At 35.0% G+C, this 26,724-nt stretch overlaps 2 protein-coding genes across 2 annotated transcripts; one reads left to right on the top strand and one right to left on the bottom strand.

The window, feature by feature from the left end:
* Positions 1–12,344: 12,344 nt before the first annotated feature.
* LOC143625931 (uncharacterized) lies at positions 12,345–12,911 on the bottom strand. The gene has a single exon (XM_077096144.1). It carries the CDS (start codon positions 12,909–12,911, stop codon positions 12,345–12,347), a length of 567 nt encoding a protein of 188 aa, XP_076952259.1.
* Positions 12,912–17,704: 4,793 nt separating this feature from the next.
* On the top strand, positions 17,705–26,636 carry LOC143625957 (uncharacterized). Its single transcript, XM_077096167.1, has 8 exons — positions 17,705–17,959; positions 19,360–19,557; positions 19,636–19,758; positions 22,175–22,212; positions 22,307–22,466; positions 22,984–25,791; positions 25,869–25,969; positions 26,060–26,636. The coding sequence occupies exons 1-8, from the start codon at positions 17,831–17,833 to the stop codon at positions 26,259–26,261; spliced, it is 3,759 nt and encodes a 1,252-aa protein (XP_076952282.1). The 5' UTR covers positions 17,705–17,830; the 3' UTR covers positions 26,262–26,636.
* Positions 26,637–26,724: the final 88 nt, after the last annotated feature.

Here is a 26,724-nt window from a genome sequence, read left to right as displayed (position 1 = left end):
AAAGAGGAGCCCATCGCGTACCGCGATGGGACCCAAAATCAAGTATAAAAGGGGAAGCTACGGCCATTTCTCCCACACACCTCACATTCACTCTCTCTAGAATTACTCTCTCTCTACATTGGTTTACGTGCCAAGCATCGATTTGCGTGCCACCCAAAGATAACCCGACATTCCGTCTCGAAGTACGTGCACGACCCGACGACACCTTAACATCACCTCGATTTGTGTGCCAAGAAGGGTTAATCAAGAACGCCTCGATAAACGTGCATAGAGTAGAAGTGCTGCCCGATAAGTATTAGTTATCTAACTCCGAATACCCGTGCAAGGTAGGAGTTCTGTCTAAGTTATTATTATATTATTAATGGCTTAAACCATAGTCGGAGGTATAGCCAAACCTTGATTACGATTAAGAATAATATAACTTTTCTTAAGCAAATGTTATAGTTAAAATAATATTTCTTTAATATTAAGAAATATAATATTCAAATAGTGTAGTTAAATAATGTTTCTTCTTGAAGAAAAACTCAGTATAGACATTTCTTCCTGAAGAAGAAACGTAGCATATAATTGATAAAATAAAGAAGAGGACTAAAGGTCCAAATGTTTTATATAAACAAATGAATTTATCAAGGTTGAAGTTATACCAAAACGGACTAAAGGTCTGAAGCTAGATCGATGATCTAGTTATTTATACAAATGTTATTCTCGTACTATAGGTCCGAGGTAACAAAACAAGAAGAAGATAACAGAAAACAGGAATCAGTATCAGAAACTGATTATAAACAGAAAAGGTGAATACGCCCCAAACCTTTTATATTGAGTCGGAATGTTTGCATAGGATTTACGAATCCTTAAAACTTTGTGTTACAATAATAAGAAACGGCACTCTGATTAAGAGTATACATGTGTCTGGATCCATTCATACATGGTGACTTGGCATTTACTTGAGGCCATGCAAATCATAAACAAGTCTCCGAAAGCTTTATGAGAAATGATTTGTGTATATAATTAATTGTACAAGGTACTTAGGGTAATTTGAACCCAATTTAGTTGGGTGCCTAATGAGTAGTCCAAAGGTATTATTGTTGGTTTCACAAAGGTATTGAAAAGATATTTTAGAGTCAGCGTTATTCACCAGCTTTGTGCTAGCGTATTTTCCCACCCATGTTACAGGGAAACAAGAAATGTTAGAACAAATAAGCAAGAAGGAATAGAAGATTGGAGTTATAGTCCTTAGATGCTATCTGGTGGCTCAGATATTTTATTTGGAAATATTATAAAAGAGATATGTTTTCCAAAGAAATGTATTTGAAATATCAAATGGGTAATTAAACCCGAGTTTTTAATAAGTTTTCAATATAATAATATTTTACTAAAGACTTCCGCTAAAACAAACCCGCAACTCTGATATATTTACAAAACAGGTACCAACTTGTGGTCACACGCCTAGGCCCCAAGTGAGGGTGTGACATCGACGCATCATATATCCCAACTTCAATGTTTCCGTTTCTCTTAACTTTTAAGTTACTTTAAAATTTTCACTAATTTCAATAATAAAATTTGAAAGCTCACCTAAATTGTGTTATTAGAAATATTTTATAAAATCTTGAGATTTTACACTTATAATAAATCAACTCTCAATGGTCTTATAATATGTTAACACTTTCCTCATATTTATAATAAATTAATAACTTTTCTCACAAAATCATGCCTTTCAAGTATATTTTAAACCACACGATGGGACGAGTTATCTGGACTATCCGACGACCTAAGTATTTATGGAGGCCTACATAATTACCGAAGTCCTCGCACGGAAATCATAATGCGTACAATTGTGTGTCATAATAATATAGAGTCGAAAGTAGTTGGGATAACGGTACAAATGTAGAGATGATAAGGACATGGTGGATACGCCACTGGTACATCTTATATATAAGTGTCCTTATCGGATTTTCATTTGAAGCTTTGTTTTAACTATTCAAGGTTCTGTGTTATGATAAAATAAAAAAAAGATATATTTAAAAAAAATTATTTTTCCTCAAAAATTTAATGGTTTTTTTATAATATCCTTTAATTTCGGGACGAAATTTCCAAAAGTAAGGGAGACTGTAACAACTCGGTTTTTTCATTTTAGATTACCCGACCCATTTTGATGTTTGGGAAATTTTATCGCGTTATTTGAGTAAATTAATTATTATTATATTCTTGTTTAATTAATTAATAATAACTTTCAAGATATGGCAAAACTTTTCCTAAACTAAACTATTATCTCAATTTGTATCCACATCGAAACTATAGGGACTTTTTAGCAAATCTAATTTAAATATTTTATTTTACCCAAACCCAGGACCCGTAACCCGTACCCAAGACCCGAATCCGCGACCCGTTTTGTTTCTTGAGCCTTAATTATCTCGTTATACTTGGAATTGATTAGTGGTTTTATTCTCATACCAAAAACGTCCTTACCGACAATCGTAATTAGGAAACTTGATCTCTTATAACGCGTATTGACTAATTTATCTACCTTCCTAAACCCGTTGATCAATATACTGTTTATCCACCACCAAAACTCAATTAAACTTGCAGACAACCGCTTCTCCCCATCGCCAATCATAACCCTAAGTTTGATTATGTTATAACAGTCCGTATGACACGTTATAGTTCGTGTTCTTGGCCGTCTTTTACCCGTTCTTGATTTGCCTATATAAACATTATAATAGTCCAATAAAACTGGCGTACATGTTCTCTTAGACCTCGCGAAGCTAACCCTAGAAGGAATTGATGTTTAACAGTCTGCTTATATCAGTTTTGGTGTTCGTTTTGGCTGTTCCTGTTTCGTTCCGGTTAAAGTTCAATCCATCATCAATTTAGGTAATTAATATATTGTTTATGATCGTCACTCACCGTATAACATTAACCCTTTGGTTAATTAATCAAACGAACAACGAATTGATCGATTTCAAAATCTAGGGTTTATCATTCAATTGGGGTTAATCGCTGTCTGTTTATATATAATTTTCGTTTGTGTCTGGTTAATAACAAACTCAGCAGGTGGGTGTGGGTGAGTGCTAGTCACTTGAACCGGACATCTGCCTGGGTTCGAATCCGGGCAGCGACAGTTTTTATTTTGATTTTCTTTTAATTGTTTAAAGGATTATATAATTAATTATAATTAATATTCATTATTAAATAAATATTAGTTTATTCAAACCGACATCTTGGAGTTTGTGTTTCTTGTCAAAACCCGTAAAAGCTTTCGTTTACATATGTTTGTGTGTGTGTATATATATACATGTGTTATTAGTATACTTTTATTAATAATATTAAATTCTCGTTACGTTATTAAAACCGACATCGATATTGGTGTTTTCTCGTCTTTAAACGTCTTTATAAATCTGTTTATATATATATGTATATATATATATTATAAACTTATTAAGTAGATTCTTCCTTAAAAGGATTATACCAAATATTTATTTATACCTTACTACATATTAAATTTATTATGATTATCTATTTTTTTTATATCAATATCATAACTAAAAATATATCTCAAATTAGATTTTTATTATTTAAAGCATATCTTATATTGATTAAATTATCTAAGTATTTAATTATATATTATATCATGGGTAATTATTGGGGAATTTATAATTAATAAGACTATTAAAAACAATGATCGTAGAGATTAATCAATAAATATCTTAATCCCAATCATAACACAAAACACATTGAAATCTTAATTCATTAAATCGTGTATAACTTTTATAATTAATTTATATTATATTTTTTTCTATGAATCCTTGACGGTATATCCCGAAGGGTTCATCTCTCGCACATCATCACTTGTTTCTTTCGTTCATCCGATCCGGTGAGTAATCACTTCCTTTTTACTTATTTTAAACCTTTTGGGGACTTATGCGTATTTACAGTATTTAACTATTATCTATTATTCAAAATCGCAACTGTTTAATCCTTGTGTGTATATATCAGTTTATGCCTTGCTTATTATGTGCTTATACGCTTTATGTGAATCGCATTCGTAGAGGTCCAACATATTCTCGGTCTAGTATGATCATACGACCGTCGTAGTGGCCGGCGTCTGACGCATTGACAATGGTTTCACTGACACCTCATTTTTGGTAACCAATGCCCATTCGCATGGTAACGGTTTAGCCCTTTATTTATGTTTGATTGTTTGTGTATATGCTATGGTTTAACTGTTTATCTCACAGGAACAGTTTGCATCTTTCTTTATATATTATATATATTATTACTGTTGTGTCTGAAACTGGTGTTTTACTCACTCAACATGTGTTGTTGACAAAAATATATTTTATACGCATTTGCAGGTTATCAGCTTGGTTGTTTAGCAAGATGGAGATCACGTAGAGATGCCTTTTAGGATACAAATAATTAATCATTGTTGTAGTTTCTTTATATTTGATGTACTTAACTGTAATTGTTTCATTTAAATAAATTAAATAGATATTGTCATTTATTAATCTTTCTTGGTAGTAACCTTTGAAAAGTTGTGAGCAATCATTTCGCCCCGGCATTTCCGCCGTAGGTTGGGGTGTGACAGGAGCGAGCACGTTGAAAAATCCGATCCGCAGTAGGTACACATTGGTTGACAAATGTGGCACAAGTACTCGGATTTGTGAAACGGGATCCTTTCACGATATCCCAATTTGGAATATACATGTGATCATCCTCCCTTGGATTGGACTCCCTATAATAGTCAACATTTGGCGCTTGAGGACGCATAGGGGTGGAGGATGAAAAATGAGGTGGCGATTAATGAGGCATGTCGCACGCCACTACTCTTTCAACGCCCGCTGGCGGACGTTGAGAATACGATCCTTCTCCCTCACCTGTCAGAAATGGTGATGGAGAGGTCAAATATGGTGGTGGAGTTTGGTACGGAGACTCATGTGCCTTAGACACCTCCACGTCCACAACTAGGTCCTTCCCCTTGGAACTAGAAGCATCCTCAGTTCCAAACAAGTAGGCCAGAGGATCTTCAGTTTCTAGTGGAGGAAGGGGAGCCTCATGATTTTCCTCAGGAGGAGGAGATGATGGTTTCTCGTATTCCGGCAGTGGAGACGGTGATTTCTCCGATGACACACTCCCACCAGTGGCACCAGTCAGATCTACATACAACAAACATATACTTAAGAATCAATTGAAGTATAAAATAAAGGATGAGATTACCAAATTGAATTACTGGTCATTCCCTTCATACGGTCAGCAAGACTGACCCTTTGCTTCTTCGGACGATGTGTCCCACGTTTCTTCGTCGTTGGACCTCCCTCGGCATCCGCATGGCTAACGCACGCATCACTTGCCTGGGAGGATTGAAGACTCCTCTTCTGCTCCAATTCTGCCAACATGTGCGAGATAGATGAAATTTCAGGAGCAACATCAGTTTCTTCCTCTTCGAGTGATGACGATTCGTCACTCGAAGAAAGAATGATGATCACCCCATCAGAATTAAGAGCATTGAGCGGATGAGGGTTAAAGATGTACGCACCTGTTTGGAAGATAGCTTCCGAAGCTACCGGTTCAGCGCGCACCTTGGAAGGGAAAAGAAACTGACTTCTTGTCCTTTCCAAGACAGGTACTTCCTTCACATCGCGGATGCGCTTTCCAGGATAACCCCTATTTTCAAAAAGGGCATTCCACATAGTCCCTTCACCTAAAAAACACATAACAAAAATGCCAATCAGAAGTCTTACATAAAAAAAAGTTGGAATATTGAAAAAAAACTTACGTTCATTCAAACCCATGAAGACAGGCTCCAAATCTTGATACGGCCACAGGCGACTCATACCCGCCCATACTAAGGCCTCCTCCGGCATGGCCCGCCATTGGAGACGGTTCCCACATTGAAACGTGGAACCACTCCTGGCCCTCATGCGGAGCCGTAAAAACTTCTGGAAGCGCCTCATCGAATGGACAACGAACCATGGTATCTGGAACGACATTTTCCGAAATCCAAAAAAACTTGTTTCGCCAGTCTTTAGCACCACCGACGGGTCCAGTTCCGATAACTCTTTCGGATATCGGGTTTCATTTAAACCATCCACTGAAGCTGAACATTCGGTAGAACAACGAAAACTGATCGATTCGAGGCAACATTCCCTTCTCCCTACACACAAATTCGAAGTGTCGAATTCGTGTAAGTGCTAGAGGATGTAATTGGGAAAGATGAATCCCATAGGCGCTGAGCACCTTCATGAGGAACTTGGTTATCGGAAACCGAAGACTCCCATGAGCGAAAAAGTTGGCATAAACTGCCATATTGCCGGCAGGGGGCATACTAGCAACAGACCCGACAATAGGGAATTCCGGCCCCCATTCCGGTGAGATACCATAAGTATGAAGTAGTGTTTCATACTCAGAGATATCCCAGTTAATGTCCACAACGTCGATGGTTGGTGTCAAAAATCTTGTATCACCAGCCATCGGTTTAACGTTGAACGGAAAACAACGAGCAATATTGAACGGAATCAGCAAATTAATGGGAGGATTGGAAGAAAAAGCACAAGAGATACGGAAACAGAAGGCGATAGAAACTTCAAAAAGAAGATAATCTCCACTATTTATACCCATCGCAATTAATGCGATGGGATACGAACAGTGGAAAGAGAAAGGCGTCATCCACTCAGAAAACGCCACGTCACGCGGGAAATTCGAAAAGGTAAAAAAGGTATACATTCGGGTACAGTGGCAGCCGGCATAAACGTCTCGTCACTTGTTCACGCACCTGAAAGTTGTCAAATTGTCCTTTTCATGGTTATCCACACCACAACAGAAGATATTTCTGTCAAAACTTCAAAATTCAAAAGAAAAAACCCCCAAATATATCTTAAGTCCAAAATTTCACCCGCATAAAAATTTACACGGAGGAAACAATGTACTGGGGGGACTTATAGAGGTAGGGAACCAAAAAAACCCAAATACCCTTAAGTATCATCCGTGGGTCAGAGGGAAGCCCCTCATATGCCACCAGCGGGACATATGGATCACCCGCATAACCCACTAAAGGAAGAAAGATGATACGTCCTTGGGACCATGCGCGGAAGCATCCAGGCACCCTCAAAGTCGTCCGCAGGATAACATATCCACCCGTTAAGATGAACGGAAGGCAATGCCACTGGACAGCTGTAATTAACTAACTACCTTCTAGAAGAATTACCAAGATCGTTACTTGAAGGATACGTGACCCATCAACCAATGAATAAAGGACACCTGGCCAGGTTGTTATAACCGTGCACATAGTCAGGGTTAACTCGTCCTATCATAGAACGACATGTGTCCAGGTTGTTATACCCATGCACATGGGACATATAGCTCAACCTATCACATGAAGGCACATGTCTAGATGGTTATGAGAGATCTTCTAGAATGGGACAGCTGGGCCAATCATATTCCCACATTCTTTGGCTATAAATACTCTCTCAATTTGTATGAGGTATTCATTCACACCCCACTATCTACTTAAATTACTTAAGTACTTTCTCTCCTTTAGAACTGTACTTATTCTCACACCGGAGGGTGGTTACAGGAAGACCCCCCTCTTGTCATTCCCGTAACAAGCTCACAGTGCTTGTTTTGCAGATTTCTGTCACTGGACTTCCGGGGGTGTAAGTCCCAAAATCGGATCTATGCAATATGATATCAACCCAAACACGATGTTAGTGCGGAATCCTAACACCGTGGTGATTCAAGAACGAGTACAGAAGAACAATATAAATATGATGAACACAATAATACTCCAAATGCACACGAATATATTAACAAATCATTGGGTACATGAGTTTTCTCTCTTAATGGTGGCTACTACTGATTAACAATGTCTCTAGTTCTGCTCACCAACTCTCTAACCATAAATGATGACTAAACTTAACTATATATAGGGTTACATAAAAGGCTCAAAGGCCAAGCCCAACCAAGCCCAAACTAGCCTAACCGAAATCCATAGGGATTTCGGTATTACTAGACAAACCGAAATGTAATTCTTCAACTCGTCCTCGTTTATATCACTTTAGTCTTGATCATGTCGTGGCCTTTTGATATGCGTCAGTCTAACCAAATCATGACCCAACAGGGGGTTGTGCTCATATTGTAGTTGGTTGTGCTTGTATCCTACCCTGTGGACTTATTAGATCCAGGACCCGTTAAGGGGATCGGATCGGTGTTTCTTCAGCATCTATGTGAATCTACTATCTTAAGTAGATGCTCTAATTCTATATCATCTTGTTTTACATGCAATCTTCTTTGTAAATAAATTTCCGTGATTTGATAAGGAATAGATAACCTCCTTCTATAGTTATCTTGTTTAACTTTTTACTAATGCTTCCTAGTGTAGTATATCTCTTTTGTTCATTCTATATTTTTGGATGATATAGTAAGTTTTTAATTTAGAATATCATAAGTATTTGTAAATCGCTAAACACAGTGACCAATTGTGTTTAATTATTTACCTTATTTTCAGTATTCTAAATATTTACTAATGTTAACTAGATATTAATCTATCGAATCTCTTTTGTAGAAATCTTCATGATATCATATCCTTCATGCTTTTGATAGTTTCTTTCCATCCATCATCATTTTGATTCTTTCTTAGTTTTTATCTTCTTTAAGGATTGATATTGTTATGTCTCATTTAATCAATTCTTTTCTTTATATTCACTTTTCTATTTATGATAGACGTTCAAAATTTTCTAAACTTGAATAAATAATAGCATTCTTGTGTATAGACACGATCTATATGCTAATATTTTCTTTATATATTAGGGACTTATATACCCATTCATTGTTACAAAATCTCTCGTTTATAATGAGTTTGTAATCGAGTTACAAGAGTTAACTAGACTAATGGCAATTTACAAGAGTTAACATTCCCTTAACCTATTCTTGTCTTTGTTTGATTGTTTTGATATTTCTTCATGCATCCGTTATGAGTGTCCAACATTCTTCTTTTCCTCTTTGCTCTTACTTGATTTATTTTCCAAACATTCTTTCTTGAAATGTTCCTTTTCTCCACATATGTAGCACATAACCGTTTTCCTTCTATAGTCATTCTCTGAATGCCCTTTTCTCTTACAGAAGTACACATGACTATGTTGATTAGTTTCTTACATTTTCCTAGTTGCCTTTTTCCACAATTTTCACATATGGGTCTTGCGAATTTAGGCGATCCTTTTTCTTTCTTGCTTTTCTTTATTTCTTTTGTTTTATTGATCTCTTTTTTCTCCGGCTTTATTGCACATTTGGTCAACATCATGGCATCGGAGGTTGTTTGTGGTACTTGGGTTTTTACTACCTTTCTTGTCTCTTTTGGTAGCCCGGATATATATTTCATCATTTTTTCGTACTCCAAATCATCTAATTGTGGAGTTACTTGACAATATTCTAAGAATTTAGTATTGTATTCCTTGAGATTGTTATTAACAACCTTCTGGTCCCATGGCAGGATTTGATCTTGTTTTATTTTGTTAATTGGGCAAAATTTCTGTATAATAAGATCTTTAAATTCTTCCCAACTTAAATTGTACATTACTTAATTTCCTTTAACTTGAATTAATGTTCTCTACCACTCAAGAGCTTTATCTTTGAACATTTGCGTAGAACACCAATTGGCTTGTTCACCTGTGCATGAAACATTGCTTAAGATTGACTCTTGTTCCTTAAGCCATTTCAAGGTAGATATGGTATCTTCATTTCCACGGAACTTCTTAGGTTTATTAGCTTTGAAATTCTCAAAAAATATTCCAGATGTAGTTTGGGTTTCTTATTATTCTTATTCTTTAAGTCGTTCTCATGACTAAATTGGTTACAACTTTCTTTCGAAGAATCAGGCTCGCTTTGAGTCCTTTTTCTTGATTCTAATTGTCCAGGGTTATTAAGCATCTTTATAATTGGAGCTACAGCTTCATTAATCATCTGTCGAACTTCGTCCCTAAATTGGCCATTCATTTCTTTGTTTATCTCACTTCTAACTTCTTTGGAAGAGTTTCCTTTTATATTTTCTTCTTTTGACATACTTTAATAATCCATAGATAGGTTTAATACTTAAGAGAATCAGAACCTATTCTGTATTGGGCAGTATTTTCTATTACGAAATGGTTTAGCAAAATTTTATTGCTACCAATTGGACGAATGTATCGTTTTATTTTATATATAATTTATAATTCATGTTTACTTATTCATCATGAATGAGGATATTTATTTATATCTTTTTAGGGTATTTTTCCCCGATGAATTTTCTACTAATTGGTTTACTTGATCATGTTTCAAGTATTTTTCCTTTGTTGTTTTCAAACATTTCTTTTGTTTTTGTTTGTTGTAACCCCTTTACTATTCATATAGTAAATTTTGGGGTAAAGCTAAATTCGTGTTTTCTTCTTCCTTTTCTATCGGAAGTTGCCTTGTTCTTTTAGTCGAATGATAGTCGACTATTTCTGCATTATAATTTAGATGTAAAGATGTTCCTATCTTATCCGTATTTGTTGTATCTTATCCTTAGCTCTTATATATATATATATATCATTTAAATTTTGATATTGTTAATTTAAGTATTAAACTTTACTAAACTTATATAATATACAAAAAAAAATTACCTATCACTTGATCAAAGCCTAGGTATAACTGAATACCTAATTCGCTAAGATCGATGGCTCTGATACCAACCTGTCACACCCCGACTTAGGGCCTAGGCGTGTGACCAACAGTTGGTACCGATTTTGTAATTATATCAGAGTTTATTTTAGCGGAAGATTTCTTAATATAAAATATGTATATACTTTGAAACCATAATTAATAAAATATAATTTCCTTTGTTTTGAAAGCTTCTCGGGAAATAATTACCCAAGTATTTGTATTTATAAATCTTTGTTTAATTTAGCTTATTATTTTGATAATTCAAATAATGAGTCATCTCTACCTTGCGAACATCCACTTCATGAATGGCTCCAATTCTTAATACTGTGATTTCCTGAAATGTTAGAAAATACGTCAGCGATATGCTGGTGAACACGCTGACGCGAAAATATTTTATTTTACTTGATTACCCCTCGAACATAGTTATGCTCGGCCCATCGTGGCTAAGGAATAATCAAGCTTAAAACAACACAATTATAAACTCAAGTCTCTACACTAAATACTCCAGCAAACATCACATCGTTCGACTTAGTTAAGTACATTCGTATACACATGGTCATGATCCCCGCAGGAAAGCGTAATATGACCAGGTGTGGTGCGGTGTGCCCACCGCGTATACAACATATGTAAGGATCCAAACAAACGTACACGACCGCCTGAGGGCTAGCGCTTTTACTTTTGTTTATAACGTTTTAGTGACACGTAGTCCCATGTAAACCATTTAATTCATTTGACTCGTTTTTAAACAAGTTTGTAAAGTTTGGGGCGTGTTCACCTTTTTCGATTTGGACCAGCTTCAATACACTGTCTGAGGGTCTTTCCCTTTTTCTTTTGGATCAGCTTCAATACACTGTCCAAGGGTCTTTCCCTCTTCTTTGTTATCTCGCACCTATAGTACAAGTATAACTTTTTGTTAGTCAGATATACAATCCGGCTTAAGACCTTTAGTCTCTTTTTATAATCTTTACCTCGATTATATTTTCTTTATGAACTTTTAGTTCAAAACATCTTTTCTTTATTTATTTTAAACCTTTAGTTTAAAATATTATTTCTTTCTTTTCTTTTACAAGTTAAAACCCCTAGTTTAACTTATTTTTCTTTTTCTTAAACTTTACGTTTCTTCTTCATTAAGAAACGTATACTTTTCTTTTCTTATTACTTAAGAATAATATATCCTTAAATAACATTTATAACAAAGAATATCATATCTATATTTATTTCTTTCTTTTTATATTTCTTTTTCTAATCATGTTTGAACCTATAGTTCAAATCATGTACTTTTTATTTTTACGTTCAAACCTTTAGTCTGACATGTTTTCTTTTCTAAAATCTACGTTTTTCAAAACGTATACTTATATATATATACATCATTTAGTTTATATGAGTAATATAAACAATATATATATTTTCATTTACTTATTATTATTTAAAATAGGAAAATTGGTTTTAAGTACTCCCAACTATGCTCTATTGGCAAATAACAGGCCCAACTTTGCACTTGGCTGGTGGCGGTCCCAACTAAAGGGGTATTTGTTTTTAACAGTCCGCGACTAACGGATGACTAACTCCGTTAGTTTGTTGTTGAGTTGGCAAACCTAGTTGTCAAAATATGGCCTGTGTGGCAGCTTACATGGCAAGTATCTTCATCTCTCTCTCTCATGGACTATCTATATATGTTATATTATTATAACATGAACAACCTTCTGCCCCTTATTATTATTACTCTTCCTTTCCTCCGCCTTCACCATTGTCGGAAACGGGACCGATTGTTCTTCAACCCCAACCCAAAACACCCGTCTCATCACCCGATTATCCGCTTCAATCTTCCTACTTTTCGCCTCCATTTCCTCACTCGTCCTCTCACTTTCACCACCATCACCCTTCTTGTCCTCCGGCAACGGTGCCACCCTATTCGGATACGAAACCGGAGACGATGGATTAAAATCCTTGACGAAGCAAACGTCTTCACGACTCCAACCAGTGTTTCCATGAAATTGTGGGTTATGGGTATTCGAATCGGGTTGGGCCGGGTCTTTGGGTTTGATTGGGTAAGAAACGGGTTGAACGGGTACGGATTGGGGTCGAGTGGAAATGGGTTCGTTTGGGGTTGGATTGGGATCAGGGTTTGGTGAAGAATAGAATGATCTGTGAAGCGGAAGCCATGGGGATGAAGAAGAATAATGATAATTAGAGATTGGAGAGTGGCGACGAGCTTGAGAAAGCAGGCGTTGAAGGGTCGCCATGAATGGTGGTAAGTGAGTGAAGACGAAGATAGGGTTTTAAGGGTTGAAGAAGAAAGGGTATTACGCCACGTAATCAAGGTTTTGACAACTAGACTTGCCAATTCAGCAACAAACTAACGGAGTTAGTCATCCGTTAGTCGCGGACCGTTAAAAACAAATACCATTTTAGTTGTGATCGTCACCAACCAAATGTAAAGTTGGGCCTGTTATTTGCCAATAAGGTATAGTGGGGAGTATTTAAAACCAATTTTCCTTTAAAATATCTTTAAGTAATACTTTTATTTTTATTTATTAATAAAGATTATTTTATTTGTTTCTTTTTTCTTTCTTTTATTATTATTATTTAAAATCTATTTATATAATAATCATATTTCATTTATAAGAATTTATACTTTTATCTTTATCTTTATACTTTCTTTGCTTTATTTTCTTTTGTTTATTTTCGAGGTATTGACTATACCCTTTACTAGTGTCTAAGCATTTATTATATTATTATTGTTTTATTCGGACATTATGCCTACCTTGTTTGGCTTATTATTTTCTAGACTCTCGGGTAGCACTTCGACACTTGCACGTATATCGAGAATCTTGATCAACACCTCCTTGGCACACAAATCGAGGCACGTCGGTCTACTAGTCTCGTCGGCACGCACTTTGAGGCGGGTCGTCAGGTTGTCTCGAGTCGGCACGTACTTCGAGGAGGGTCATCGGGTCGGCACGTACTTTGAGGCGGGTACGAAAGGTTGGGGAATGATTTTGAGATGTTAATGCATGGGGTAATGTAGGTCTAGGCATGTCCTTATATAACCATACTTATTGAGATAAACATAAATGATGTTGAAACATGTAATTAACAAGCTTTAGAAACTCGCAGTGCTGATGGACGAACCGTTAAAATATTGTAGGCGATTAGACAACCTTCTAATCCATAAAGTCGCTATACACATGCAAGCCCTAATATTAACGGTATGAAACAAAGAGTTCAGATAGACAGACCGTCTAATACTTTTTTTTGACATATATTTTCATTTTTGCTCCTTGAATATACTTCGGCTTTATTACACTCATGCTCATCTACTTTTAAAAATGTTCAACTCGAGCACAAATTTTGACAGTTGTTACAATATGGACAAATTGTTTTCGTGTATATATCAATGTAAATGTATGTATGTAATGTCAAATTTGAAAAAGTCCGGTTAGTATCCATCGAGTGAAGATTAAAGAAATATTGAGGGAAGATTGAAGAAATAGTTATTTGAATTTGTTGTTTGAACAACTGTGTGACATATTATGGATATGTCTTCTTTTTTGTTTTGAGCTCCATTGTTAAAACCTGTAATTTTGTTTTCATTTTGAAGTACTTATTTGATGTAATTAGGGGCGGTAAAACAAATCCAAATGGGTTGTTTTGGGTCAATATAGAAAATTTTTAAAATTGAAATGGGTTAGGATGGATCAAAAGAATTTTTCAAGAAAGTCAAAATGGGTTGTGAAAATGCTGGTGACTTTTGATTATGGGTTAAACTGGGTTTGTTTATGGGTTAGAATAAACTAAAACAAGCTCAATCAAATTTTATTTTAACAAAACCCACGAAACCGAATAGGAACCGAGAAATCAAAACTGAAATCATTGAAACCGAATACATACCGAAATGAAAAAAAGCAAAACCGAACCGGAAAACAAACCGAAAAATCGAACCCAAACCGATACAAACCGAGTTTTTTTTAACAAATGAGGAAGATGAGAGAAACATTTTAGTTATTTTACATTTTGCGTTTTTGGTTTATACTTTGAGTTATTATTTTTTAGGGGTTTTTGAAACCCTTTATATTTTAACTTTCACTTGGGTTAAGATGGGTTAGCTTTACCCATCTTGACCCATACTAATCCTAACCCTCTATTTTAAAAATCCATATTAACCCATACTAATCCTAACCCTTTATTTTAAAAATCCATGTTGACCCATACCCATCTTTACTCATACACATTCTAACCCATCACCCAAATCCAACCCAATCCACTCACATTGCCACCTCTAAATGTAATCATTATTTTATTAGAGTAAGTTGTATGAGTACTCCGTTCAGCCCCCAAGTTGAATATGCATATTCAACCACGTTACTTTTGTAACTAGCCCATGTTAACTTATCGGTCCAACCCTGATCTGTATGTAACCCGACCCAAACCTGTTAACCTGAAAAATATCTATTGTTTCTCTGTCCAGTTCTCGCTTCTCATATAAGTCCCTTCATGTTTTAGGTTCGGTCTGGTATAGGCCAATCCACTTCTTACCCGATAATCACCCACGTCCCATGGTATCCCTGTTTTTAAGTAAATCTCAGTGAACTAAAATGATTATAGTGATACTAAAATCATCAACAATTTGCTGGTGACGACTATTATTATCAACCAAATAAAAAATAGACGTGTCATCGACCATCCATAAATACCTCCAACTTTTGACCTTTGGAATCCAAATACCCACATGCGAACAATTAAACCGCAAGAAAATGGTCTAGAATCAGATAAAACCGCATGAATGTCGGTTTATAGATCAAACTTCTTGTATTGTCCTCTATCCGCTCGAGCAAAAATAGATAGAAATTCACATAACCTTGACCACCTACCTATCCATGTATTGTCCCCATTTACTCTATATATGTTGACACGTGAATAACATCTTGAATACCAATAAATTGTCTTGGGCATATATTAGATACATTCTGACGTAAATTTTATTATTTTCAACTATATCAATTCAACTGTGAGTCACCCTAGTGTGTAAGTTTATATATTCAACGTATTGAAGAGATACAACTGTAGAAAAAAAATTGTGTAACATGAAAGATAAAATGTTTTTTTTGTATTAAGATATTTTCAAGGGTAACTGATACTACAAAATGCATTACACTATTACAATTTACAAATGATAACGTTTAATTTCCTTAATAATGTGAGGTGGTGTTTTCCTTCTATCGGGGGGGGGGGGGGGTTGTTCCATGTTTGGATGTCGGTTTATGTGTGTACTTTGAAATATGGGCCATACTAGTGTAAGGGAGATTCGAACTTAGGTAACAGAGTATTATTATAACTACTATGAGTTTTTGGGCGGACACTATTGTAACTACGGTGAACTTCAAAAAGAAAAACAAATATTTGGTTAACAAGATATATTTTTTTGTTAATAAAATCCTTCTTTTAATAGGTTTAATAGTTATATAAATTGGATGTGGCTCAATGGTAGAGCACTTACATTCTTCTTCATTTTATATCCATTTCATACATAATTCATACCCAAATTCTTCAAAAAATTTAGCAAAAAGAATCCTACAAACAACCCGAACCAACCGACACTCGTGGAACTCGCCGCTACCATGAGAGAAATCGCTAAAAAACAAAAAAAATGTGTCGAGGAACTCAACGAGGCCATGAGAGAAACCGACAAACAACACGAAAAGATTGCCCAAATGTTGGAATTGCGGTAAATGAGTGAACAATACAAATCCCTCAAAGAAGCGGCCGGGTTACACGAGGAGGCCGCATTATTGCAACGACAACGAATGGAAAAAATGCACATTATGGATATTAGTATTTTATTTAGTTATGTTTTTTAATATTTTTAGTTATGTATTTTTTTTTAATTTTAATGCGTTATTAGTTATGTTTTTTAATTTTTTTGTATTACTTTTTAATTTTAATGCATTTTTATTTAATTATTTAAATAAATTGGTTTTTATTTGTTTAGTTTATTATAAAAAGAAAATAATAAAAGAAGAAACTGTAGGCCCAACTTGTAGCCCCTATACCATTACACCCCAAAAACAAATTTCCACTCCATGCTAACTGGACGTCACGTGTCACAATTCGCCCCCAATTGTAGCTCCTTCACTACACATAGCCTAAGGGTAAAATTATTTATTAAAAAGGCACGCATAATACATCGAATCCTTACGGAATCTGCACACCGTTTTCATTTCCTCAAACCCATTAAAGTAATCAAAAACACAAATATCCTGATATTTAAAAACACTATTTTAATGTCCACATCTCCCTTGAAATAAATAACCTTTCTTTTTCTTTCAATAATATACCTTTGAATTTCTATATAAATTTTATAAAATACCATTAAAGACATGGGCCATCTTAATATTTATTTTCAACATGTGAACGAGATCAACAAAAATGGTAAGGAACAACAACTCATTATTTTAAAACAACATTAGTTGACGTTATATATTTTATATATAATATAATAACCCAACATTATCAACAGTAACTTTTTAAAAAACTTTAAAGTTACCACACATCCAAATTAGTAAAAACTACTAAAAACCGTTCTCTCTATCAACCTTTCACTTATATAACTCGCCCAACATGTTAACAAGACGTCAAATAACATCACGTAGGCTAAAAACGCTCTATAACGTTCATCTGTAACTTTTTTTTATAATAATTAATCACATGCTCTTTATAATTTACTTATATTGCACGTTTGCTCCTCACCTTTCTAAAATTAAAAGTTTGCTTACAAATCGTTTGTAACAGATAATATGGGTACTCTTTAGCATAGATGACCGTCACGTATTTCAGTTAAATGGGTCTAAAATTACTATTATACCCTTGTTTCTAAAAAAATAAATGTATAGTTAAAAATATCTTAATTCGATTATTGTAAGAATCTTTTTATTTATTTACCGATAGTAAATATAGTAACTGCAGGCAGGTCTTCCAAAAATCCAACGTAAACGACAAACATAATAATAATAATAAATAATAATAATAATATAAATATAAAAAAGACGCAGAGTATTTGGAGGCGCACCAACACTTTCCACCATTTTCTTTTTTCTTCTCTCTCTGTAACTGTGTGAAACCAAAAGCAAGGGTTTCATTTTGCAATCAATTTAACAAACGAATCATGAAGGAGATGATGAAGCATAAGATGATGAACAGGTTTCACAAACGCAATTCCTCTTCATCCTCATCACTTGATTTCAAATCAGGCGAGAAACTAGATTTCAAATTCTCCAGTCTTCAAGCTCTTCAGGTATATATATTGTGCACGCTTATTAAGTAGAGGACTGTTTATTATTATTATTATTATTATTATTGTTACTATTACTTCAGGAAGACGTCTAGTGTATAGTAAGTTTTGTGAATTTGTATTACAAGTTTTAGGAGATTGATGATTGCAGTGAAATGATTTTGTTTCTGCTGTGTATTCACTTGCAAGTTAAGATTGGTGAATAATGAATTATTGGAAAGAGAAACTTATTTTTATTTGTAAATATGTTTTTTTTTATTTGTAAATAAATCTCTTTTTAATGATGGATATAATATATTATGAGTTTTGATTACACACTAATTATTTAGTAAGTTACAAGATAAAAAAAAATTGGAGGAAATTTTTTAAGTGAGATAGATTTTTTTTTTGAGTTCTACATGTTAAAAAGAGTTTTAAAATAACAAAAACGCCGTTGAATCTACTCAACATAATCAACTTTATATCGACTGACAAAATATATATTTAAGTTGGTTTTGTGTATTTTTGTCATTATACTTACTTACAACTCTAAATGTGTTAGAAGCTTTGAAGTTAGGAGCATTTTTATAGTTTGCAGTTTTTGGCAATTTTAAAGTCTTTTATATATGTTTAGAGTTTTAGAATAACAATAATGTTCGTGAATCTACTCGGCAGAATCAGGTTTGGATTGATTTGACGAAATATATTTGAGTTGATTTCGGGTATTTTTGTCGTTATACGTCCCTCCCTTTCCTTTCCTTTAATGAGACTCGGTAAATGTGTTAGAAGCTTTGAAGTTGCCGTTCGGAAAAAAAGAAGCTTTAAAGTTAGGGGCATTTTTGTCGTTTTGCTGTTTTTCGGCAATTTTTTGGTGGAGTTGGCATGAACAAAAGCAAATTGATGCTTTATTGGTGCCTAATTCCGTGCTAATATTTTGGAGGCCTTAGTGTAACCTTTTTGAATATTTGGTTTGGTTATGCAATAAATTATTCCTAATTTTAGTTACAGAAACCTAATTTGGTATATTGTTTTGAAATGCTTAGAAGAAAAGGCTACCGATATGTACATACTATGATTAATAATGACATAGGATAATTATTATGTCAATACTAAACCTTTTAGCAAAAAGTCTTTGCTTTTGAGCAAAGGACTATTAGATACTTTACAGTTATATGAACCAATTTTCAGTTAATATGTAGCCTTTGCTAGATTTAAAGTAGCTATCATTTCTGGTTGTAAACTTGTAACCATTACATCTTGTTTGCTAAGAATTCATTTTCACGGTTTTGTAACTGTGATTTAGTATCATATATTGATTGTGTATAATATGGTTACACATGGGCTCTATATATAGAATTTGATATTACACATATACCTTTGACTCTTTGAGAATATGGTAATTACAGTTAAATACATATACACAGGTACCTACAGGATGGGATAAGGTTACATTATCTCTCGTATCCGTAGAAACAGATAAAACTGTTACCAAAACAGGTAAAGCATCTGTTTACAATGGAAATTGTAGATGGACAGAAACCTTATCAGAATCCATTTGGCTCTCTCATGATGACTCATCAAAAGAGCTTCAACAATGCCTGTATAAGCTTCTAATTTCAAAGGTACAACTATATATATCTCCACTTATTAAACTCACATTTATAACTTATAATTATATCTGATAACATTCTTTTTTGCAGGGATCAACTAGATCGGGTATCCTTGGAGAGGTTACTGTTAATTTGTCTAATTATTTTAGCTCTGAAACTTCTCTCCCTGTTGCGCTACCTCTAAAAAAGTGTGATCATGGAACCATTTTACAGGTGAGTCAATACTCTAATCCTCATTAGCATTATCGTCATCATTAGTTCATTGCTAATTTTATTATTATGATTAACGTGTATAGAAAAACCTTTATATATTCGGGTCCATGAACATTTATTAATTTAGAGAAGTACTTGTTGATCAGTTTATTGATAGATTGTTATTTTATAGACAGCATTCCACATTCAACAGATGTACTTGTATATGCATAAAACGGTCGATTGTAACTTGTGTATCATATTCACTGAATTTATGTTAAAAAATGTTCATTGTAGACAACATTATAAAGATTCAGGAATACAACGCCGGAGTATCTGAATCCAATAAGAATAATTAGAAACAAGCTTGATGTAGATCTAAGTTATGAGGCGAAGAAAACCACGGCAGAATCATAAATTACTAATTTTTCCTAGATATGTTTGTAATTTTGAAGAATTATAAATTTATGATATGAATAGGATCTTGAATTCTTGATTTATACAAAAATCTTAATCAATCAATCAATCAATCAATCATACCCAGTAAAATCCCACCGACAGCAAAGCTATAGGTAGGGTCTGGGGAGGGTGGGATGTAGGCACACCGTACCTCTATCCAAAGGAATAAAGAGGTGGCTTCCAGAGAGACCCTCGGCTCTAAGTACATGTGTATGAAGCAAAATAAAGGAAATCAAAGTTTAACCGTTATATAAAAACTACTACTAATTATAATAATATTAATAATAAGGTCACAGTTTAACAGCAATATAAAAGCTAATAATAATAATAATAATAATAATAATAATATATGTAAGGGAAATACCATTATGGTATGTGACCTAAATAAGTTAAGTCTAAGCCCTAAGTTATTCAATTCTCTCTAAAAATCCTTAACTTTAATTCTACTTCTCCACGAATTCCTATCCTCAACCATGTCCTCGGAGAGGTTTAGGTCTATCAAATCATGCCTAATCCTCTCATCCCAAGTCAATTTAGGTCGTCCTCTACCCCTTCTCCCCTCTATAGTAATGTTTTCTACGGATCTAACAGGATTCGTCGTCTGTCTTCTCTTTACATGTCCAAACCATCTCAATCTCCACTCTCTTATCTTGTCTGCTATGTTCGCCACCCCTAATCTCTCGCGAAACACAACGTTTCTTATTCGGTCTAGCCTTGTGTGCCCACACATCCAACGTAGCATTCTCATTTCTGCTACCTCCATCTTCCGCACTTGTGCCTTCTTGATGGCCCAACAATCTGTTCCATATAGCATTGCAGGTCTAACTGCCACCCTATAGAATTTTCCCTTTAGTTTAGTCGGGAAACTCTTGTCGCACAATATACCTGTGGCTGCCTTCCATCTACACCATCCTACCTGAACTCGGTGGGTCACATCACTGTCTAATTCCCCATCGCTCTGAACAAATGATCCTAAATACTTAAACTTCGTTACCTGCGGGACCACCTGCCCTTCAATTGTGATCTGTGCGTCTTCATTGTCGTTTATCCCACCAAAATCACAGTGGAGGTACTCCGTCTTAGATCGGCTAATCTTTAAACCTTTTGTCTCTAAGGTTGTTCGCCACTCCTCAAGCCTCATGTTTAGATCTTGTTTTTTCTCAGCAAGTAACACAATATCGTCTGCGAACATCATGCACCACGGGAGAGTCCCCTGAATCGACTTTGACAACTCATCCAAGACTACTGCAAAAAGAAACGGGCTCAATGCTGACCCCTGGTGAAGACCTACCTCTACAGGAAAGAAATCAGTCTCCCCCACTGGCGCACGGACACTTGTTTCACTCCTGGTATACATATCCATAATTATCTCTATGTATTTCCTGGGCACTCTTCTACCCTCCAAGCACTCCCAGAGCACCTGCCGTGGCACACTGTCGTAGGCCTTTTCTAGGTCAATAAACACCATATGTAGATCACGCTTCTTCTCCCTATACTTTTCCATTAATCTTCTTAAAAGGTGTATTGCCTCTGTGGTGGAACGCCCCGGCATGAAGCCAAATTGGTTGACCGTAACCTGAGTTTCTCGTCTAAGTCTAACCTCAATCACTCTTTCCCATAGCTTCATAGTATGACTTAGTAGTTTGATTCCTCGGTAGTTACCACAACATTGGGCGTCTCCTTTGTTCTTATAGATAGGACAAAGAAGCTTTAGTTGGGACATGATAAAGGAAGCTGTATAGGACAAAAAAATCTTAATATATATCATATTATCATTGTATAGGAAGCTGTGATCTTTTTAACAGGCCCAAGTTGGGACATGATAAAGTTATCAGTTAATTAATTTAAAAGAAGCTTTACTGTATTCTGCTTATGGGCTGGTGTTTAGTTTGTAATTTTTTAAAAGTAGACCTTTGGTATTAGATGAGGTCCCATATTTGCTCTCTCAGAAGGAAGAATTTGGATTATTAATTTGCAGGTGGCTATTCAGTGCTTAAATCCTCGGGCAAATTCGAGGTTTGTTTCCAAACAAAGTTTGTTAAGATTAATGTTTCCTCTTCCAATCGTAGCAAAGGTTGGTTGTAACATGCAGCATGTTTCATGAAAACAGATGGAAAGACACCAACTCTGTTGCAGAAGATGTTAATTCAGAATATAGTGATTTAGATAACATGTCAGATGCACCAAATGTTGCAAACATTAATAATATAGGATCTTCATCGACCAATAGCGTTGTTGATACATCGCATGCAAGAGGACTTGGTAGCAGGGTATTTTTCATTTTCATCTAACTTTAACTAGGCCTGTAAACGAACCGAACACATACGAACGTAGCATGTTCGTGATTGTTCGTTTAACTATAACCGAACAAACGATCGAACACGAACAATCAAAATGAATGAGGTTTTCCTGTTCGTATTTGTTCGTTAAGAAAATGAGCGTGTTTGTGTGTGGGGTCTAAAATTGAATGAATATATTAACAACGAGCGGACTTAAAACGAATATTAACTAGTGAACATAAACGAGCGAACATAAGCGAAGTTACATGAAGGAACGTAAACGAACCTTCATGAACATAAATGAACGAATGAGACGTGTGCTCACATTCGTTTAACTAACTAACTGAGCAAACATCTTGTTCATATTTGTTCGTTTATTTATTAAACGAACTTCCCACTGAACAGCTCACAAAGTGGTCACTGATTGTTTGGTTTGTTTACAAGCCTATGTGCAGTATTTACTTTTTTGCAATTATGATGTCATCTAACATTATTATTTCTTTTACAGGCAACGAGTTCATCAACGGTGAGATCACATCAAAGTTTTGATTCCATGGATGATTCTTTTGGGAGAGAAAGTTCTATTAGTAACTTAAGTGAAGGCACACTTGATCTAATTGGACGGCCCGAGTCAACAGGTTTGGTCAATGTGTATGATTCTCCTAGGTCAAGCCGCTCGGGAAAGAATCTTCTAAATCAAAGACAAGAATCTGGGAAAGCTTCACATATTCCCGCATCACCGTTAAGAACTTTCCATTCATCTGAATTTGTTCTAGATTCCGAAGCGTCTACACCTGAAGAGCTTCGTGCAGAAGCAAGATCATGGGAACGAAACGCTAGAAAATTAAAAGTGGATCTTGACTTATCAAGAAACGAAACAATTAGTCAAACGAAGAATCTTGAAAATGTGACTATGGAGCTTTCTGCATTGCAAAAAGAATGTAAGGGGTTGAAAGATGAAGTCAAACACTTGAAGATTCTCCTAGGTGAGTCGGCAGTTAAAGAACGGGATGCTGATAATTTAAAGATTCAGGTTCAGAATAAAAAAGATATCCAAAAAGAACTTGAAGAAGAAGTGAAGTTTCAGAAAGATTTGAATGATGATTTGACTCTACAGTTGACTAAGACTCAAGAGTCAAACCTTGAGCTTGTTTCTGTTCTTCAAGAACTAGAAGAAACCATAGAGAAACAGAAACTGGAGATCAAGAATCTTGAATCATCAGAACAGCCAGCAGCAGGTGATGACAGCTGGAAATTAGATGTTGAATTACAGAAATATCAAGAATCTCAAAAAAGATTGGAAGATACAATCTTTCATCTAGAGAAGACCCTGGAAGAGAAAAGTCAAACTCTACTCGATAATGAGTCGAAATGGAGACAAGAATTAAGCTTGAAAGAAGAAGAAATAAATAAATTAAATGCAAAAATATCAGAAGCTGTTGCGGCACCGGTTCTGAAGGAAACTGAGTCGCAGGAAAGTGAGTCACGGTCAATGGAAACTCTTGATCTCAGTGAAGAAGTCAAAGCTTTGAAGGAGAAGGTTCAAGAACTTGAGAGAGATTGTAATGAACTTACTGATGAAAATCTAGATCTCCTTTTTAAGCTTAAAGAATCAAATAAGGATCTTTCGACCGATGGCAGGTTGGTCAACTATTCAGCTCAGTTATCTGATCTGAAACTGTTAAATAATCAATTAGAAGAAAGTTTGAAACTTGTGCAAAAAGAACTAGATGATACAAAAGATTCCCATGTTTCAAGTAACAAGATTCTTGAAACGAAATTACTGGAATTAGAGACTCATAATCATGAATTAGAGAAGCAATTAGCAGAATTTGAAGAGGATAATCTACATTTATCAGGGCGGATAGCTGGACTAGAATCTCAGTTAAGATATTTAACTGATGATCGGGAATCGAGTCGTTTAGAAGCCGAGCATTCGGAATCTCAAGTTCTGAAATTACAGGCGGAAATTGGGAAATTGGAAAATGAATTAGAAACTATGAAAGTTGACACGAGACAGAAAGTGCAGGACATGCAGAAAAGGTTTTTAGAAGCTCAAGAAGAATGCGAGTATTTAAAGAAAGCAAACCCTAAACTAGAATCAACTACAGAAAATCTAATGGAAGAATGCAGCTTGCTTCAAAAGTCAAATAGTGAATTAAGGCAGCAAAGATTGGAATTAAATAACCGGTGCACAGTTCTCGAAACCAAATTAAGGGAATCACAAGATAGTTTCTTGAAGTTGTCAAAATTTTCAGAAGATTTAGAAGAAAAGTTATCATCAACGATTGATGGGATTGAATCGAAAGAAAACGTGTTTAGTTCAGAAATTGATGGTTTACATGTGAAATTGAAAGAACACATGGAGAAGTGTGTGAATGAAGAGAACATGTTGAATCAGGTGTATTCAGATAAGGTTGTCGAAGTTGAAAACCTCAAACAAGAACTCGAACACTTGAATTCACAAATATCAGCAACGCATGATGAAAGGGATAAAATGGCATCAGAAGCTGTGCTTGAAATGCATGTTTTGCGTGCCGAAAAGGATAAAATGTTAAAATCAATAGCAGAACTTGAAGAAAAACTTGGATTATCTGAGAAGAAGCTTGATACTATCCAGGTTGAATATGAAAAAAGGATTTCAGATCTAACGATTGAGATTGATTCTTCCAAACAGAACCGTGAAGAGCTAGTATCTAACCATGAGAAATTAATGGAATTGTTAGAGAACACAAGGTCTAGTGAAGAGAAACTAAAAACCACGGTCAGTGAGCTTTCTGCTAATATTAAATCGAGCGAATACAAAACCGAACAACTGACAGAAGAAAATTCAAGCCTTAAAGTCCAATTACAGAGACTTCCCGTGTTACAGGATGAAATTGTGGCACTTAAGAAAGCACTAAACGATATGAAGTTTGAAAATGAAAGATTGTCGGCTTCGTTACAAATGGTATCTGATGATTATAAACAGTTAAAAGAGAAGAATAGTTCGTTACTTGAAAAAGTATCTAGTATGCAGAAGTCTATGATTGAATTAGAGGATCACAAACGGAACAAAGTTGTTTTGGAAGAAAAAGTTTTGAGGCTTCAAGGGGATTTGACTGCTAGAGAAGCATTAGGTGCACAAGATGCTGAGTTGAAAAACGAAGTTGGGCGTTTGAAGCGGTCAAATAGTCAACTACAGGGGAAAATAAACCGTCTCCAAGAGGAAAAAGATGAATACATGAAGAAAGATTTGAAATCGATTGAGCATGAGGCTATTTCAGCTGAATCAGATAGTACCGGTAGTGTTCATGAGGAAACGAAGCTCACAGAGGTCTCATTAATTTGTTTTATTTTTTGATATTTATTTTTTATCGTTTATTTCCTGACATTAACTTTTTTATTCCATAGGATGTGGAAGTTAGTACGGTTGACTCGAGAATCCAATCATTAGAAGTTGCACTCGCTGAGGCTTTGGAGGCTAATGAAATGTATAAAGTACAGCTTAAAAGGTTTGTGAAAGACTTATTTTATTAAATATGTTTATAATTGATCTTTTTCACATGTATATGCTAATTATTACTGTTATTATAAATTTTCAGCTTCATGTCTGAGGGACCCGCTCATGAGTCAGACAATAACACAGAACATAAGAATGAGGTTTCATCACTTGAAAGGGAGCTAAGTGAACTTCAAGAACGATATCTCAACATGAGCCTAAAATATGCAGAAGTAGAAGCGCAACGCGAAGAGCTTGTTTTAAAGATGAAATCCAATGGTCCTGGAAGAAGCTGGTTTTCATAAAATGCCCTTCAAATATTCATGACATCACATCCGTATTCGTGAGAATCTATATGAAGAGAACCGAGCATATACTGTTGTTAAAGTATGGCAGTGATGCAATGTATGAAACTGGCAAGCGTAAATAGAAAACTCGTGATTTTTAATTTTTTCTTTCTAAATTTTTTTCCTGTCGAGAGGAAGTTTTCTTTCATTTGTAACGCATTGTATGTCATTTCCATTCGTCTTTTACCCTATGCTTGATTTGTATGGCAAATGCTACTCGGTTTGGATTCGGGTTTAAGTCATTGAATTGAAAACTAGTCAACTTATCAAACTTCTTTTCTTATAAGTTATAACTGTAAGACTCTGTATAGTTTTGCTCAATATAATGGAATATTTTGGCATTAATGTTGTATTTGAAAAAATAATATTTATAAAATTGTAGAGGTTAATGTGTTTGGATCATCATATCCTTTCATAAAGT

The sequence above is a fragment of the Bidens hawaiensis genome, unplaced genomic scaffold, assembly GCF_021521415.1.
Source record: "Bidens hawaiensis isolate Kalapana, Puna unplaced genomic scaffold, B.hawaiensis_p1.1 tig00004269_1, whole genome shotgun sequence".
Taxonomy (NCBI): Eukaryota; Viridiplantae; Streptophyta; class Magnoliopsida; order Asterales; family Asteraceae; genus Bidens; species Bidens hawaiensis.
Note: the sequence above shows the minus strand (reverse complement) of the source record. Positions and strands in the feature narration are given on the sequence as shown.